Source organism: Manacus candei, unplaced genomic scaffold, assembly GCF_025592945.1.
Source record: "Manacus candei isolate 608988 ecotype Guabito, Panama unplaced genomic scaffold, ASM2559294v1 h1tg000057l, whole genome shotgun sequence".
In the NCBI taxonomy this organism is placed as follows: Eukaryota; Metazoa; Chordata; class Aves; order Passeriformes; family Pipridae; genus Manacus; species Manacus candei.
This window is the reverse complement of record NW_026138105.1, coordinates 13042179-13059305: the sequence shown is the minus strand read 5'-3', so window position 1 is coordinate 13059305 and position 17127 is coordinate 13042179. Positions and strand designations below refer to the sequence as shown.

General features: G+C 56.0%; 2 protein-coding genes across 2 annotated transcripts; both read left to right on the top strand.

Moving 5' to 3' along the window:
- Positions 1-525: 525 nt before the first annotated feature.
- LOC127478046 (bactericidal permeability-increasing protein-like) lies at positions 526-9448 on the top strand. The gene is made up of 15 exons (XM_051803181.1): positions 526-672; positions 1626-1740; positions 2255-2383; positions 2817-2972; positions 3361-3424; positions 5311-5374; positions 5839-5930; positions 6095-6271; positions 6496-6555; positions 6663-6830; positions 7120-7187; positions 7432-7474; positions 7835-7898; positions 8405-8481; positions 9100-9448. The coding sequence occupies exons 1-15, from the start codon at positions 558-560 to the stop codon at positions 9145-9147; spliced, it is 1440 nt and encodes a 479-aa protein (XP_051659141.1). The 5' UTR covers positions 526-557; the 3' UTR covers positions 9148-9448.
- Positions 9449-10352: 904 nt separating this feature from the next.
- Positions 10353-16860, top strand: CDK5RAP1 (CDK5 regulatory subunit associated protein 1). Its single transcript, XM_051803177.1, has 13 exons — positions 10353-10599; positions 11182-11285; positions 11760-11794; positions 12496-12596; positions 12734-12944; positions 13729-13849; positions 14131-14361; positions 14606-14703; positions 14814-14869; positions 14984-15114; positions 15967-16116; positions 16519-16664; positions 16777-16860. Exons 1-13 carry the CDS (start codon positions 10371-10373, stop codon positions 16850-16852), a joined length of 1689 nt encoding a protein of 562 aa, XP_051659137.1. The 5' UTR covers positions 10353-10370; the 3' UTR covers positions 16853-16860.
- The last annotated feature ends 267 nt before the right edge of the window (positions 16861-17127 follow it).

The window sequence follows — 17127 nt, the reverse complement described above, 5'->3', positions numbered from 1 at the left end:
AGCTGAGGGCCACGGGGTTGCTCCCCCCTTGCCCCCACCTGCCTGCACCCAGCTCCTGCTCCTGTCTCCAGCCAATGTGACAAGAGCTGTGACCTGCCAGGGCCCCAGAAGTGTTGTCTTTGGGGCTTGATCCTGGAGTGGTGGATGTCTCCTCTTGTGCATGGCTGCTCTGGGCTGGATCCCTGTGCCAGAGCCTTGGGGTGCAGGAACGTGTCTCTGTCAGGCTCTGCTGCCAAACCCAGCTCTGCTCCACTGAGCACCTGCTGCTGCTGCATGCAGGGATTGCTGGCACTGACAGAGAGCTGGAAACTGGGCTGTTGCCTCTGAGTTTCCACTGCCCCTTCCCTGCCTTTGATGAGAGGCACCAGCTGTGCCGCTGGGTACAGGTGCCACGGTGCCAGTGGCACAGAGGAGCAGGGCGGTGGCCGAGCAGGAAGCCCTGTGGATCTGGGGACGCCCCGCCTGGTTCCACACGCCTCCCTCTCCAGAGGTTCCCGTTTTGGCAGGGATATAAAGGTGGTGTGGGCAGGGAGAGCACGGCACTGCGGGAAGCCAGGATGGGAGTGCAGAGCCTGGCAGTGGCTTGCGGGGCACTGGCCTTATGCCTGGCACTCACCACAGCCACCAACCCCGGCTTTGTGGTGAGGATCACCCAGGCAGGCTTGGACTACGGTGGGTTCTGCTTTTGATTTCTCTCCTTGCAGATGTGCTGGTGGCAGAGGGGTAGAGCTGGGCCCCCTGTGAGAAGTGCAGGGTCCTGGGGCAGGATGGGGCTTCTCAGCCATGGGTACCCCTGTGGAGAGCACAGGGTCCTGGGTCAGGATGGGAGAATCCTTGGACAGGGGTGCCGAATGCGCCATCGCCCAGGGCCTCCCCTTTTACATCCATCTGGCCCCCTCACCCCCCAGCTTGATGGAGCCCCTGCAGAGGGGACCAGACCTGTGGGGTCTTGGAGAGCTGCACGCAGGTGTTGAGGGAGGGGCTGGTCCCATGGCACATGTCTGGGCAGCTGAGCCATGAGCCCTGGAGGAGTGAGCTGTGGAGGAGAGAGGAGGTGGGGAGCTGCAGGGTAGGGAAGTGACAGAGATGGATGGGCCCTGTGCTGGTTTTATGGAGGCAGGCAGAGCCCTGGCTCCAGCAGAGCACAGTTATGGATTGAAATACACTGTGTGAGAAACAGCTCATTTAGCTGGCAGCTCTGCCAGCCGTGCGGGAGAGGACGTGACTCCCCTTCCCAGACAGAGGCAGGGAGGCATCAGCACCCACTGATGCTGTGCTACTCCTTAGGACACAGGCTTCATCCAGCTTTTCCTGCTGGCACTGAGCATGGAGCAGCCTGGAGCCTGGGACTTCCCATGCTCCTCACACAGTGCACAGCCTGGAGAGCGAGGACTGGGACCTCTTTCTCCTTTCTGTGGCCACCACCTTGCCCTGGGGCTTGCAAGCAGGACACCAGGCAACCTCGTCTGGGTGCTCACGGGGCTGGCTCTGTAGAAGGAGACTAACTTTAAAGCCCACCTGAGAGATGGAAAGCATCACCTGGATGATCCTTCCTCTGCATGCCCGAAGTGCGCTCCAGCTCCTGTGGCAGCGGTGGCAGTGATGCTCTCCCCGTGTCCCTGCAGCCCATCAGCATGGAATCGCGATGCTGGAGAAGAAGCTGGCTGAGCTGACGCTGCCAGACATGTCGGGTGACTTTCGTGTCTTGCGTGTGGGAAAGGTGCACTATGAGCTCTCCAGGTGAGCCCTGCCAGCGCCCAACCCAGGCGATGGGCAAGGGGGGGGGGGGCAGAGACCTCCTGGAGCAGTGAGGAGCATCCTGTCACCTCCACAGCTCCCTGAGATGTTGGCCCTGTCCTTGGTACAGGCAGAGATGTTCCTGCTTCACCCCCTGCCCAAAGGGAAAAGGGAACTGGGGTGATGGTACTCTGGGTGTGGGTGGAGTTTGTGAAATCGAAGACCAGGTAGTGGAGGTAGCCTTGCCTGTAGGACTAGGGCCCCCCATCTCCACACAGAGGAGGAGCCCAGCCCCTGTGGATATCCCAGCTCCCTGCTGCCTCCACTCCTGCTGCACAGGTTTTGGAGCTGCTGCCTGGGTGGCTGCAAGGACCACGTTCCCAAAGGCACCACTCTGCTCTGTGTGTCCCTGCCAGGCATAGCTTTGCTGCAGCAGAACTGGGGCACTGCAGTGACTCCCCAGCCGTGTGCTCCCACCACTGTAACATAACTTTTCTTTTTATTCATTTATTTTTAGACTGCGCCTTCGCAGTTTCCACCTGCCCTACTCACGGATTTCCCCTGTCCCCAACGTGGGCCTGCAGGTTGCCATCTCCAACGCCTTCGCCGAGCTGGATGGGGACTGGCGGGTGAAGATGCTCTTCATGTGCGTGCCCAGCTCCTCCCCTCCCTGCTTGGGTGCTCACTCTGTGTCTCCCTCTCTGGATCTGGACAGGTTTTTCCTCCTCTCCCTCTCCTGTGTGTTTTGGGAAGCTGTCACTTTGCTGCCCCAGATATGACAGATAAAACAGGGTGGGAGGCAGGAACAGGACACATGATGGGAGAGCTGTGCATGGACTCTCAGGTCTCTTTTCCACCGCCCCTACTTGCTCTCACTCTCCTCTATTTAAAGGTTACCTTTCCTACTTTATGTGCCAGTGAAATTTGTTTTTCCTGAGTTTAACAACTTTCCCAGTCTCCTCTGGATGCACCATACAAGAAGTCTGAGTTAGATTGATCCATGCCAGAGCTGATTTGAGGTCCCTTCACCAGGCCTTGGCATTGAGAAACATCCCTTTCTCATCCCCCTCTCCCTGCAGCCGGGACCACGGCTCATTTGACCTGAAGGTAGAGAATGTCTACATCAAAATCAGCCTGAGGCTGGGCAGTGACACCACTGGGAAACCCACCATCAGCACCTCAGACTGCAGCACCCGCATCTCCAAAGTCCGGGTGCTCTTTTCGGGCAAATTTGGGTACGTAACTTCACTGGGAGATCTGGAAGCACTGTGTGTTGGCCCATTTGCTGTGGGAATGTAGCCCTGCCATTGGAATGTGGCCCTGGTGCAAGGAGTAAGATGTTGGCATATCTGAGCTTGCCTGGTCTTAAATCTGGCCTGATTTCTCCTGCTGTGGCTGCACATTTAAGGGGGTTAGGGGCAGTTAAGGCAGATACCAGACTTTTGTGGTTTACCAGCAGGTCTGTTTGCAAATGTAAACCCTGAGGCAAAGCCAGAAGTCAAATTGGTATGGGAACAATGTTCCCAAGGTCCCACATCTCTAGGGTAGATAGACATACTGGGCACATACTTCTGCAGCAGTTCCGGAGCTAGACACAGGGCTCCTCTCTGTGTTTCTCTGCAGGTGGCTTTACAACCTCTTCCACAGTGCTGTTGAGTCCAAGTTCAAGAAGATTTTGGAGAGTAAGGTACGTGAGCAGTGTAGGGCAGGGCTCTGTGTTTTTCTGATGGTCTTTAGCCCTCACTTGTAGCTGATGTGCTGGAAGAATTGGAGCAGATGCAGGGATGTAACTAGAACCAGAGCACAGGACTGTGTTGCCAATTTGGTGAAAACGGGCATTGCAGGCTCCATAGCATCATGTGTCTCAGGCTGAATTTGAAACCTGCAGCCTTTGCCAAAGCCCAGTGTAATTGGTTCCTAATTAACAAAGACTTTTCTTTCCATGTGGTCAGTTAATTAGATCTTATGCCTCAGCCAAACTCATTGTAACAGAGGGAACCTGATCAGAGCTGTCCTTTAACCAGCTGTGCTCTGGAGGGCTTTGGGGAGCACTGGGGGGGAAACTCTCATTCCTGGATTTCAGACACTTGCTGTTTTGTTTTACGGAGGGGGGTCAGGGAGCCCTGGTACCACCACCTGGTACAGACACTGACATGAAGGAGACCTGCAACAAGACATGGAAACAAGCTGTTAGCAATAATTACTACAAGGATAACTGGCATGAGTTACAGCCTCCCTGGATGTGAACCTTGTTCGGGAAGGAGGCAGTTGGAGAACAGGCAAATCCCACTCCTGAGGCAGATCCCATCCTGCCTGGGCACTATTCCCAATACCATGCAGTGCCTTTCCCAAGGCCCCTGGGGGCTGGGACAGCAGATGGCCTGGCAGCAGGAGCCACACTGGGACTCAGAGGCCTTTTCTGCTGTTTTGCCCCCTCGAAGGAGGGCAGCTCTGGGACTGTGAGGGGACCCTGCTGCCCTCTCTGCCTCCTCTGGGCACTCTCTGCCCCACACACATTCCTTGGTGTCTTTGTGTGAGTGATGGTGCGAGGGGTGAGGGGCAGGAGAGGGAGTGCACTGCCATGGAACCCCCTCTGCACAGCTCAGTCCCAACCCAGCCTGGGCAGCCTGTGTCTGCCTCCTGCTCTCACTGCACATGCTTGGACACTCCTCGTGCCCCCAGTGCTGAGGCACCATTCCCGGGGAGATCCAGCTCACAGGGAAATCCAGGTCATGGGGAAATCCAGGTCACAGGGAAATCCAGGTCGCAGGGAAATCCTGGTCGCTGGGACCAGGGCTGTGTTTGCCTGTTTGCAGCAACGTCCTTGCAGGAAGCAATGGGGCTTTTCCAGCACAGACAAACAAATATTGCTGGGCACAGGGAAGAGCAGCAACCTGCTGTCTCTAAAGCCATGCCCAAGGCTCTGTCCCTCCTCCTCCCTGGCACTGCCCAGCCAGCAGCTTCATCACTGTCAGTGTAGTCACTGCCCCTCCGCAGTGCTGCATCTCGCCATCAGCTCTGTGGGCTCCATGCCTGGTCAGAGATGATGGCTGGATCCTGCTGGTAGTTTCTGTGATAATACAGCAAAAGCAATGGAAGGAGCTTTGCAGATTTTCTCAGCCACCTGCAGGACTGTGCCCCACAGTAAATTTCCTGGATTAAATCCCCACTAATGCCAGGGCTTCAGCCGGGTATGACAGCAGCAAAGGGATGTGCTCTTCTGTCCTGGCACAGGGTTGTAGGAGCTCAGGAAAGCTCAGCTACAGTGCAATCAGTGCTTCTGCCCCTGTAGGGTAGGTTAACCCCTTCAGTTGCTCTGCTTTGGCCAAGTCCTGGCAGCTCACGGTTCATTCCTGCACCAGGGAATGGTATAAACCCTGCTTGTATCTTGGACACTTAATGTGCTGTCTGATGAATGGAGAAAATCATCACTGTGTACTCTTTTATTTAACTAGGCTTTGTTAAGGAATAAACCCAGCAGCAGGCAGCAGAGCAGGGAGTGTGGCCTCGGCTCTGAGTGGGGGCTGTGACCTGGCTGCCCCTGCTCAGCTCCGTGGCCTTTCTCTCACACAGGTCTGTGACAGCGTGGCTGAATCTGTGCACAAGGAGCTCCAGACATACGCCCGGACCCTGCCAGGTACCAGGGGGCTGCATGGGGGTTTAGGACCAGTTTTTCTTAGCCTTTCCCAGCCATGAGAACAGCATTTTACCTTGTGTCCACCCCCCACCTCCTCGTATTCCTGCATCCAAGCTGGGAGCTGGGGAGGACCTCATCAGCAAAGACATGTTACTGTGCACTTTGTCTGGCTGTGGAGACCCCTCCAGGAGCTGTGCCCCAGGACTGGCAGGGGCTTGGGCTGCCTTAGCTGGGGTACCCAAGCCATTTCTCAGGTCCAGGAGTCGGTTTGCATGGCTGAGAAACAGCCAGGAGGAAAATGGGATTTTTTGCTTCTAAACAGAAGCAAGCACATGTGCAGCTGGTATGGAGCTGATGCACCAGGAAGCCCAGATGCAACACTGCCTGAATGGCAGTCAGGGTGATCTGCTCCCAGATTTCCCAGCCATCTCCCTCTCACTCACCTCTCTGCCTTGTGTTCACAGTCACGGCCAAGATAGACGCCAGGACTGGGATTGATTACTCCTTCGTGGCACCCCCAGTGGCTACTGCCCAGTCCCTGGACACAGGGCTGAAGGTGAGAGGCTGCCCTGGGGACACTTGATTTGGCCAATGCCATTGCCACAGGCGGGTGGGTAACGAGGTTTTGGTACCTGCTGCAAACGTTGTTTGCCAGCCTGGGTCAGGAGCTGAGCCCCACCACTATTTGCCCTCCTTCTCCAACTCTCTCCCTTCTCCCAGGGTGAATTCTACTCCCTGGCCCACCGTTCCACTGTCCCCTTCTCACCACTGCCGCTGTCCTTGCCCTCGGATCACGATCGCATGGTTTACTTCGGGGCCTCCAGCTACTTCTTCAACACAGCCGGCTTCGCCTACCACATGTCCGGGGCACTGGTCTTCGAAATCACGGATGCCATGGTGAGCGGTGCAGGAGGGATAAGGCTGGCCCCAAGCCCCTGGCAGGGATTCCATTTGCTGAGGAGCTCTGCTGGCAGCCAGAGGTCTTGGAGGACCCCCAGTGGAAGAGCTGGGGCTGTGGGATGAGGCCGGGCTGTTGAGCACGGCAGCGCGTGGGGACGGGTGGGCTCGCCAGGGGCTCTGCTATGCCACATTGCCCCAGCGTGACAGTCCTCTCCCTGCAGATCCCGAAGGATGTTGATTTCCACTTGAACACCTCCACCTTCTCAGCCTTTGTTCCCCAGGTGAGCAGTCCAGCCCTGCCTCCCCAGAGCACCTGTACACAGAGGTGTTCTCCCCCAGCAGCTCAGGTTTGTGCCACTGTCCCCACTCTCTCCCTGCTTCCATGCAGCTGGAGCAGATGTACCCGAACATGCCAATGAAGCTCAGGCTGTCCACCCCCACTGCCCCGTTCCTGAACATTGGACCAGGAGGAATCTCACTCAAGCCCGTTGTGGATGTCCAGGCTTATGCCATCCTTCCCAACTCCAGCCTGGCTCCTCTCTTTGTCCTCAGCCTGGTGAGTTCATGAACAACCTGCAAGTAGTGAGGCAAAGACAGAGTTTGAGTTGTGCTCAGTCCTGTTGTCCAGCTCCTGCCAGGGGAGGTGCCATGTGCTGTCAGTGCAATGGGGGTCCCCAACAGAAAAATACCCAGGCTGACAAATGCCACGTTTAATGCTGGGTGCAAACATGCCCCCGGATGGGCAGTGGTCGCGCTGTGTTTCAGCTGGTCAGAGCTGTTTCCTGGGTGTCTGGTTTGGGGTGAGGTGGGATGGTCACTGCTGGAGCTCTGTGCTCTCTCCCCAGACAGGGAACGTGTCTGCTGTCATCGACGTGAGGTCTGGCCACATAGTTGGGAGCCTGAATGTGGGCAGGTACAGAGGGGAGCGTCCGCTGCTGGGCAGGGGGTGACTGGGGATGTTTCTGTTCTGGGCTCCCAGGGACAGAGAGTGGGTGGGAAGGTCCCAGGGATGTGGACCTGGTGTGGAGGGAATGAGCTGAGGCTGGAGGGAGCAGGATCTGCATGACCATCAGTGGGTGGAACTGCTCCCTCCACTGGGACATCCCTACTCCCTTCACTGGGACATCCTCCACAGCACCACTTCTGTCCCTGTGCAGGATCAAGCTCTCTCTAAAGGACTCTGTTGTCGGCACTTTCCAGGTAAGTTATCCTTGAGCATGACCAGAATCCCCAGTATGGAGTTGAGAGCCTGCTGGGGGCTAAGGAGAGAGCTCACTGCCCCTGCCCCACAACACGGGACCTGGGGGTGCACTCAGGACCCCACACTGATCCTGCCTCAGCCTGCAAGGCTGGGAGAGGATGCAGAGCCAGATCCATTGCTGCTCTCACCCCCGCACTTCCTACCCTGCCAGTGTGGCCAGACAAGGCTGCTGGTCTCTGGCAAAGTGTGTGCTCATCCCGACTCCTCATCCCTTTTTCTTTTCCTAATTATCCTCCAGTGCTTGCACATCTCTTGTCCTGCAGGCTAAAGCTTTTCCTCCCCCTCTCCCCGCTCCTCAGGTGCGACTGCTGCAGTCCATAATGAACATCTTTGCTTCCGATATCCTGCTCCCCCGTCTTAATGGTAAGAACCTGCTGGGGGGAATGGGGGTGCTGGAGCAGCCTCCAGTCGGGTTGCTCCATTCAAGTGGTCCCAGCTCACTAATTAAATCCCTGTTGCCAAGGCTGATCCAGGGGTAAAGCCCACAGAGCGTGCAGGAGGTGGCTGTGAAGCGGCGGGATCCTCTTGCCACTGTGACATGCTCTCAGCAGCACACGCAATGGAAAAAATGAGCCCTATGCATATCTTAATGCTTTCCAGACCCTCTCCCCCACTCCCTGTTTCTCCTGCCTCTCCTGCAATTCAGACCAGAGCGGGGCTGGCGGCTGGAGGGGCCCAGGGGGCTGTCATGGCACAACACGCAGCCCCCAGCCCTGCCGTGGAGCTTGGGAGGAATTTCCTCTGCCTGCCCTGCGAGCAGCAGAGGCAAGGAAGGGGCTGGGGGGAGGAGGTGGCTGCCTTCTCTGCGTGGCCAGTGCTCCCTTCACTCCCCTTCCCATCCCAATGCAGCTATGTGTTGTCTTTTCCAGCCCGGTTAGATGAGGGTTTCCCTCTGCCACTGCCCGACAGGATACGGCTCCTCAATACCTTCGTAAGGTTCCACCAGGTGAGTGAGGGGGAGCACCTGGGCCCAGCTGGGGACCATCCTGCCACCCCTGAGCCCCTGCCAGCCATCACAGCTCCAAATCCAGTTCCCACAGCCATGCTGGGAGGGAGCAGGCAGGAGGGTGATCTCAACAGCCCAGTGGCAAACCAGAGCCCTGCTTTTCCCATCTGCACGGTGGATGCCTGGGGCAGCATCACATCCTTCTCCAGTTCTTGAACCCGGGGCTTCAATTTCCCATGACACTTTTTATAGCATCTTTAGCAGCAGTGTCAGCCCCCAGCCCCCTCCCTGCCCCATGGGCAATGTCTGTTGGGATGCTGTGAGGTGGGACACAGCTGCTCCCTGCAGGGCATGGGAGCCTGTCAGCCCCTGTGGAAGGAGCTGTGCCGGGTCCTGGGGAGTGGAGAGAGCCCCTATGGTGGGGAGCCTTAGGGAAACCCCAGAGGGGTGTCACCACAGTGGCTGTGAAATGCCTCCAGAGCCTGCCAGGGTGAAAATTAGGCACAGGGGCTGGCAGAGCCACGTGCCAATCCCGTCTCCCTCCTGGGGTATGATGGGTGCTGGGGAGTACAGCTGCCAGGGCTGGTGTCAGTCCAGCACTTTCTCTCTTTTTCCCAGAATTTCCTGCTGCTCGGAGCAGACGTTCATTTCCAACCTAAGGCATGAAGAGAAGGCCATGAGGGACCTCCAGCACTGAAAATACCCCCTTGACTCCTTCACCTTTCCCTGCCCCTGGCCCTGCTGCAGGAGACAAACACCACTGATCCTGCCAGTGTCCTGCACCACTGCCCTGGCCTGGACTGTGGCCAGGGGCAGCAGCACCCCCAGGGCTGAACCCCCTGTCCCTTCACTGGGACCTTACCCAGTACTACTGAGAGCTGAGGGTCCGTTGCCCCCAGCCACCCCCTCCCCTCCCTCCCTCCTCATCCCAGGGCCTCTGAGCAGCAATAAAGGCGCTGGCGCCGGGGCCGTGGTGTCAGTGTCACTGTCTGTGCCTGGGGCCACACCGGGCTCTCTGCACTGGGCCAGGTGGGAGTGGGAGTGGGAGCGGGACCCCTGGGCTCATCTGTTCCCATTGTCACAGCCATGTTGAGACCCCGCAGAATGCCCGTGTCCTGAACATGAGCCAGTGTGTTCCCAGACAGCCAAGGCCAGTGGCATTTTGGCTTCTATCAGGAATAGTGTGGCCAGCAGGACCAGGACAGTGATTGTCCCCCTTGCAGTGGGCACTGGTGAGGCCACACCTCGAGTGCAGTGTCCAGTCCCTCATTTCAAGGACATTGAGGAGCTGGAGCGTGTCCAGAGAAGAGCAATGGAGCTGGTGAAGGGTCTGGAGCCCAAGTCCTGTGAGGAGCAGCTGAGGCAACTAGGGGGGGTTAGCCTGGAGAAAAGGAGGCTCAGGGGAGACCTTCTCACCCTCTATAGCTCCCTGAAAGGAGGTCATAGCCAGGTGGGGGTCGACCCTTTCTTCCAGTCAAGAAGCAATAGGATTAGAAGATCTAGTCTTAAGCTGCTCCAAGGGAGGTTTAGGTTGGACATCGGGAAGAATTTCTTTACAGAAAGGGTGATTAGATATTGGAATGGGCTGCCCATGGAGGTGATGGAGTCACCGAATCTGGAGCGCTTAAGACTGGACATGGCACTCAGTGCCACATGATGGTGTTCAGTCATAGGTTGGACTTGATGATCTCGGATGATCTCGATGACCTTTTCCAACCTAAATCATTCCATAATTCCGCGATTTCCGCGGCGGCGCCGCGCGGCAGCGGGGCGGGTCCAGAACGGCGGCGGGGCGGAACGCGGCGCCGAGGGGCGCGGAGCGGCGGCCGGGCCTCTTTGTCGGCCCACCCGGCCGGTCCGTCCCCCAAAGCGCCCCCCCAGCTGCGGCCATGCTGCCTGGGGCCCGAGCACTGCGGGCGGCGGGGCTGCTGCGCCCGCCCAGGGCCGGGCCCCGCACCGGGGCCGCCCGCAGAGCGCACTGCGGGCCGGGACAGCGGCCGGAGGGGCGCGGGGCCGCGCTGCCCGCGGGGCCCGACCTGCGGCACTTCCTGAGGGCAGCGGCCATGAGGGAGACGGGGCCACCGCCCGAGACGGGCTCTGCCCCCGGGGCCCCGAAAGGTCTGTGGGTCTGCAGGTCCGCGGGGCTCGTGGGGTCAGCCTAACGGGGGGGAAGCGGGTTGTTTGGGAGCTTTTGGGGCCCTGAGGGGGTTTTGGTACTAGCAGGAATTTAGTCCTTGGCTCCGCCCTGGTGTGTCTCCCCCGCCGTGGGGCTGGGCAGGGAGTGGGTTGTGTGCCCCCCGTCACGGATCTGGGCAGGGAGCAGGCTCTGTGTGTGTGTCCCCCCCACGGAGCTGGGCAGGGAGGGCGTTCCTCTGGCACCTGCCCGCTGGGCTGGGCTGTCAGCGAGGCTATGGCAGAGCCCTGGGTGCGGTGCCCTGGGGAGGGGACGGTTTTCATTGCACTGAGAGTTGTATCTCAGTAAGGACACAGCAGCTCCACGGCCCAGACCTGTCGCGTTGCAGAGACATGCTCTGAGCATGTGGGCTTCTCGGAGTGTGTCCTTCGGTTATCCTTTGTGGGCTGCAGGTGAAGGCAGCTGCTTCTCTAACTCCAGTGGTAGGATTGAAGGCTTCTTCCTATAGAGAAGGTCACAGAACAGGCTGTGGATGGAAGCTGAGCAGGTCCCTGCCTGTGTTGCAGTTTACCTGGAGACGTACGGCTGCCAGATGAACGTCAACGACACGGAGATCGCCTGGGCCATCCTGCAGAGGAATGGCTATGCCAGGACAAAGGAGCTGGATGAGGTAAGGCAGCACCTTGGCAACTCTCCTGGAGCGCAGGGCTGTGGGGGCCTCATGCCCTGGCTGTGCCTGCAAGTCCCAGCTTTCCTCTGGAGTGCAGTCCTGCAGGATGTTGTGATTTTTGCAAACTGAGTTCTGCGGAGTGGAGGAAACTACCTAACAAGTGTGGTAGAAAGCTGTGGGTTGTCTTTTTTCTTTAAACTGCTGGGCTCCCTCTCAGTTGGAGAGGGATTAGACACAGCAGGGTCCTCCTGACTCATCTTTGAGTTTAATTCTGTCATTTAGTTGAAGACTCTACTTGTCTTCTCTTACTTTCTTGCACTTCTGTTTGTTGAAACCCACTGTGTGCTCAGGCAGGTCTTTTTGCCTGACTTAAGTGAGTTTTATAGTCTGCCTCTTCAGGTTACGCAGGCAGGGCATGAGAAACTTATCATTTGGCTTTTATGAATTCTTCCTTTTTTGTTGCTTTCAATTTAGGCAGATGTGGTTCTCCTTGTCACCTGTTCCGTGAGGTAAGGAAACTTTTATCGCTGCTGGTTTTGGACAGTTTTTAAGGAATTTCCATTTGAAAACCAAAGCAATACATGTGTTGTGTGAGGAAAAGAGTGTGCAGGTGTGAAAGTGACTGTTTAGTTGAGGGTAGAGCTGGCTGATGCCACGATTTAAAACATTATTTGTGCTAAAAATTGCTTTTTTATGTAGTGAGAAGTTGTTTGGTGGTGCAAGCTCTGTGTATATGCCATGAGCAGTGAGAGACCTGCACAGTCAGTGCTTTAATGATTTTATTTTTTTAATATTCTGTTTTCTCTTTAAGTGGGTGTCTAGTACAGGGTGTCTAGTACTTCAGAAGTGTGAGAAATATAGTTAAGGGCAATTTTATATAAATACAAAGGGAACTTTGCTTGGTTTTTTTGAATGGGGAAGATCCTGAATGCTCATTGTCACTTACAGTGTAGCTCATACTGTGGCTACGGTACTTTTTCTCCCCAAGAGCTTAGTCTGTTTTTTCTGCAGCATAGATGCTTCCAAGCAAGTAAAGTGATAATAGATAAGATAGAGTTAAGACATAATCCCCACAACACAAATAGCTTGCCATCGGGTCCATCAGGCGGATGATTCCCTCCCTTTAGCTGAATTCTCCTCAGAAAGTGCTTCAGGCTGGGGCAATTTTAAAGTGCAACAGCTGGAACAACCAGTTTTCCTGTCTCCCCAGGGAGAAGGCAGAGCAGGCCATCTGGAACCGGCTGCAGCACCTCAAGGCGCTGAAGGCCCGTCGGCAGCAGGCTCGTGCACCCCTGCGCATCGGGATCCTGGGTACCACCAGACTGCAGTCACTGTTCCCCTCTGGCAGCACCCGCCTTTTCCGTGGGGTGAAAGCAGCTGGGAAGGGCTGTGGAGCTGTAACAGGGGGTGGGCACTGCCTCACAAGAACTGTTCTCCTTTTGTTGCAGGATGCATGGCTGAGAGGCTTAAGGAGGAGATTCTGCACAGGGAGAAGCTGGTCGATGTCGTGGCAGGCCCGGATGCCTATCGCGACCTGCCCCGGCTGCTGGCTGTGGCAGAGTCTGGCCAGCAAGCTGCCAATGTCCTGCTGTCCCTAGATGAGACTTATGCAGACATTCTACCTGTCCAGACTAGTACAGGTGGCACGACAGCGTTTGTGTAAGTACCTTCTCCCAGTGCTTCTTTCTGTGGCTCTGGTTTGGAAATCTGCTGTGCAGAGCAGACGTGCCGGTGACAGCAGTGGCCAGGAGATGCAGTGTCTGGCTGCACTCACTCCCGGCAGCCCAGAGGCATGAATTCACCAAAATGTGTGTTTGCTGCTGCTTCACTGTGTGACTGAGTCCTGGAGAGCCTGCCCCAAGCTCTGGCTGTCATGGACTTCTCTCCCTCACCTTTGGGAATGCTGACTGCCTCAGCCTGATGCTGTGCTGAGTGATTTCTGTCCCACTGACTTCTGTGCCTCTCTCATCCCCTGCTTCCTGTGATGCCCTGCCCTAGGTTCTGTTATTTATTCTTCTAATCCCCCACACATTGTAACTTCTGTTGATTTTATTTCTGTTTGTTTAGTTTTGATAATAACACTCCCAAACATGAAACCTCACTCTGCTCTGTGTGGCCATAGCATACGGAAGGACAGTACTGCTCTCTGCAGGAGAGTGGGAAGGACCTTTGGTCACTGCCAGGCTGCAGTGGAAGTCTGTGCCTTGTTCTTTTCAACTTTCTTGGGAATGTGCATGAAGAATCAGGAGGTGTTAGCTCAGGGCAAGCCAAAGGCAGGGTGGGTGGAGGGGAGTGTGAGGTAAACTGCAGAGCTGTGCCCAGAGCTGGTCTGTGTGCAGAGCTGGCTGGAGGCAGCAGTGCTGGGCACAAAGCAGGGCAGGATGCAGCATGGATGGTTCTTGCAGAGCAGTCGTGGTGTGACCTGTGCTTTGCGTCTGGGCAGGTCCATCATGCGGGGCTGTGACAACATGTGCACCTACTGCATCGTGCCCTTCACCCGAGGCCGGGAAAGGAGCCGCCCCATCGCATCCATCCTGCAGGAAGTGAGGATGCTCTCGGATCAGGTGAGGCAGAGCCTCCTCCCACCTGTCCCAAGCCATGGGAGGAAGGGTGGGTTTTGGTAGCAGTGTTTTCAGTGATACATTTAACCATCTCTGCCTTTATCTGTGGAGATGAGGTTACTCTGGGGTTCCACCACTGGTTTTTTGATTCCTTTTGTAATACTCCATGATAGACAGGGAAAGGAGGGCTTCCCTGGAAAATCCTTTGAGTAAAACCATGACTGCCCTTGCAGCTTGTCCATCCTGCTCAGGTTATATTTTTTCCTCTCTTGTTTATTTTGTAGGGAGTGAAAGAAGTGACCCTCTTGGGTCAGAACGTCAACAGCTATAGAGACCTGTCTGAGGTGCAGTTCCAGTCAGCAGCTGCCCCAGGCCTCAGCCGTGGCTTTAGCACAGTCTACAAAGCCAAACAGGGAGGTTTGCGCTTCGCACACCTGCTGGACCAGGTCTCTAGGATTGATCCAGAAATGAGGATCCGTTTCACCTCTCCACACCCCAAGGATTTTCCTGATGAGGCAAGTGTAAAATAAACACCTGGACCTCTGCTTGCAGGCAGGGAGGCAGCTCTAAATTGTGAGATGTGGACTGTGCTGTCTTCCCGAAGGGAACGTGGAATCTCAGACTGGGAACAGCAGCTCCTGGGACAGGGATGTTGGGGCTGAAGCTTGCAGATTTGCAGCTCACTGGCTTTTACCCAGGCATTCTTGGGACCCTGGTAGAGTTGAGCCATCTGGAACATCTCCTGGTCACTTATCACAGGTCCTGCAGCTCATCCAGGAGCGACACAACATCTGCAAACAGCTGCACCTCCCAGCCCAGAGCGGGAGCACACGAGTGCTGGAGGCCATGCGGCGAGGGTGGGTCACCCCGCGGGGAGCCTGTGCCCTGCACTCTGATTTGGGGTGCTGTTTTCTCCTCACCGATTCGTGGGTTTCCAGTGAGCAAATCCATGTGCTGTTCATTGCAGATACACAAGAGAAGCGTATTTAGATCTTGTGCACCACGTGCGTGACTCCATCCCAGGTGGGCGTTCCCTTTGGCTTCGTCTGAGCTCAGCACAGCTGTATCTCACTGTCCATTCCTGAGTGAAGCATTCCCCTCTTCCATGAGGGAAGTGTACAGCCGTGTCTCTTACAGGAGTGAGCTTAAGCAGCGATTTCATCACTGGATTCTGTGGGGAGACAGAAGAAGATCACCAGCAGACCATGTCCTTGCTGAGGGAAGTCCGCTACAACGTCGGCTTCCTGTTTGCCTACAGCGTGAGACAGGTGAGTGCAGGACCTGATGGAGAAGTCTGTTATCTCTGGACATTTCACCTAACTACTCGGTGCTATTTCTCACAATAACACAGTTTTTAAAAGCTATTGAAAATCATACCCAAGGTAGTATAGTGGTAGATTTTTTTTTCTCACAGGCAGGACTTCTAGGGTGTGGGGTTCTGCAAGGGCTGTTGTTGTGCCTGGGAGGCTTCCAGCTCCTCTGTGGAGTGTCAGGGTTGGTTACTGCTTGGTGACCTGGCTCTGCAGATGCTCCAGAGCGATTGCAGGGAAGCAACTCTGTCTGCAGAGACCCAGCTGCTGGTGCTTTATTTGCTCATGAAGACTGTGCTGAGGGAGCTGGGCTGGAGCCCAGCTATAGGGACTGTCAGTTGAGTCAGAAGGTATTTCCATGAGAAGAGTGGATAGTTGATAAATCCCCATTAGAATGCTCTCCAGAGTATATGATGCTGACGGGGAAGAGGACAGGAGGTTGGGAAACATAAGGAAGCAAAGGAATATAGAGCACGTTTCAGCACATGGGACTAGAACTAGAAGAATCCATTGCCTGTCCTTGTGGACAGACAGGCACAGGCACATCCCACACAGGAGCTGCAAAACTGTTTCACAGCCACTGATACTCAGTGCCCTACATCAAACCTTCTGCCTAAAAGGTGGAGCAGAAAGATGTGAGGAACTTGAGGACACGGCTGGTGCTGAGCACCCGGAATAATTCCTTTGTGAATACGAATTTAAGCACGTGGGAAGCCGTTGCTGGAAGAGCAGCAGAGCTGGCTGGGGTCAGACAAAGCTCTGAGCTCAGGATGGATGTTGAGGGGCCACACTGGCTTGGTGTGTTTGCAGAAGACCCGGGCGTATCACCGGCTGCAGGACGATGTGCCCGCGGACGTGAAGAGGCGGCGGCTGGAGGAGCTCATCGCCGCCTTCCGAGAGGAGGCTGCCAGGGCCAACACAGCACTGGTGGGGCAGGACCAGCTGGTGCTGGTCGAGGGGGTGAGTGCCTGAAACCAAGTAGTCCTCTTCCCCTCTTGCTGGCCCTGTGCAGAGCAGTCACCGCTTCTGCCCTCCCTTCTCGCTTTCCCCACGTAATCCCAGGACTCCCCAAGACTGTTTCTTCACCCTTAAGCAGACAGCTTGGTTTTTCCAGAGCGTTGAGCTGAGCAGAAATGATGGGATCAGTTAGGGATGTGTCTCTGGCCAAGCACAGAATTAGTGCTTTTGGTGTGTGTGTCACCCAGGAGCTCTGGCCACAGGGCTCTGTTCCAGGGGTTGCTTAACAGCATGGAATGTGGGTTTAACACCGTCAATAGCGCTCAATTAATTCCCGAAGCAATAAAGCCCAGCAGTGAATCAGAGCGATTGCCATGCAGGTAATGTTCCCTGTCCTCCTTCCAGCCCAGCAAGCGCTCTGCCTCGGAGCTGTGTGGGAGGAACGACGGCAACATCAAGGTGATCTTCCCTGACGCCGAGCTGGAGGATGCTGCGGACTGCGGGGCTCCGGGCAGAGCCCGGCCGGGGGACTACGTGGTGGTGAAGGTGACCTGCCTGCAGTGCTGTTCTCTAGAGCAGCTGCTGCCAGAAGAGCCTAAAATTAGAGTGGATCCTCCCCAGCCTTTCCATGCCTGAAGACCTGTGTTGTTTCTTTCAGGTGACCTCTGCCAGCTCACAGACCCTGAGGGGAGTTCCACTCTGCCGGACAACCCTGTCCCGTGCTGCTGCCTGTCGCTGAGGGTCCCTGCTGCCCGTGGATGGAAGCAGCACGTTTTCTCCAGGAAGAAACAACAAAGTGTTGTCAGGTGGAGATATATGTATATTAAAATTTATTTGTGAAATAATAAAATACATATATATTTCTGCTTTGGCTACAACGTACCCCTCATAGATGCGTGCAAGTTCATAGGCAAAAGGAGTGGAAGGTGTGTGTGAACTTGCCAAACACAATTCCTGTGAGATTGTGTGTTTTGACTTGGTCTGAGGCTTGACCCACCCTGGCAGTGCTGCAGG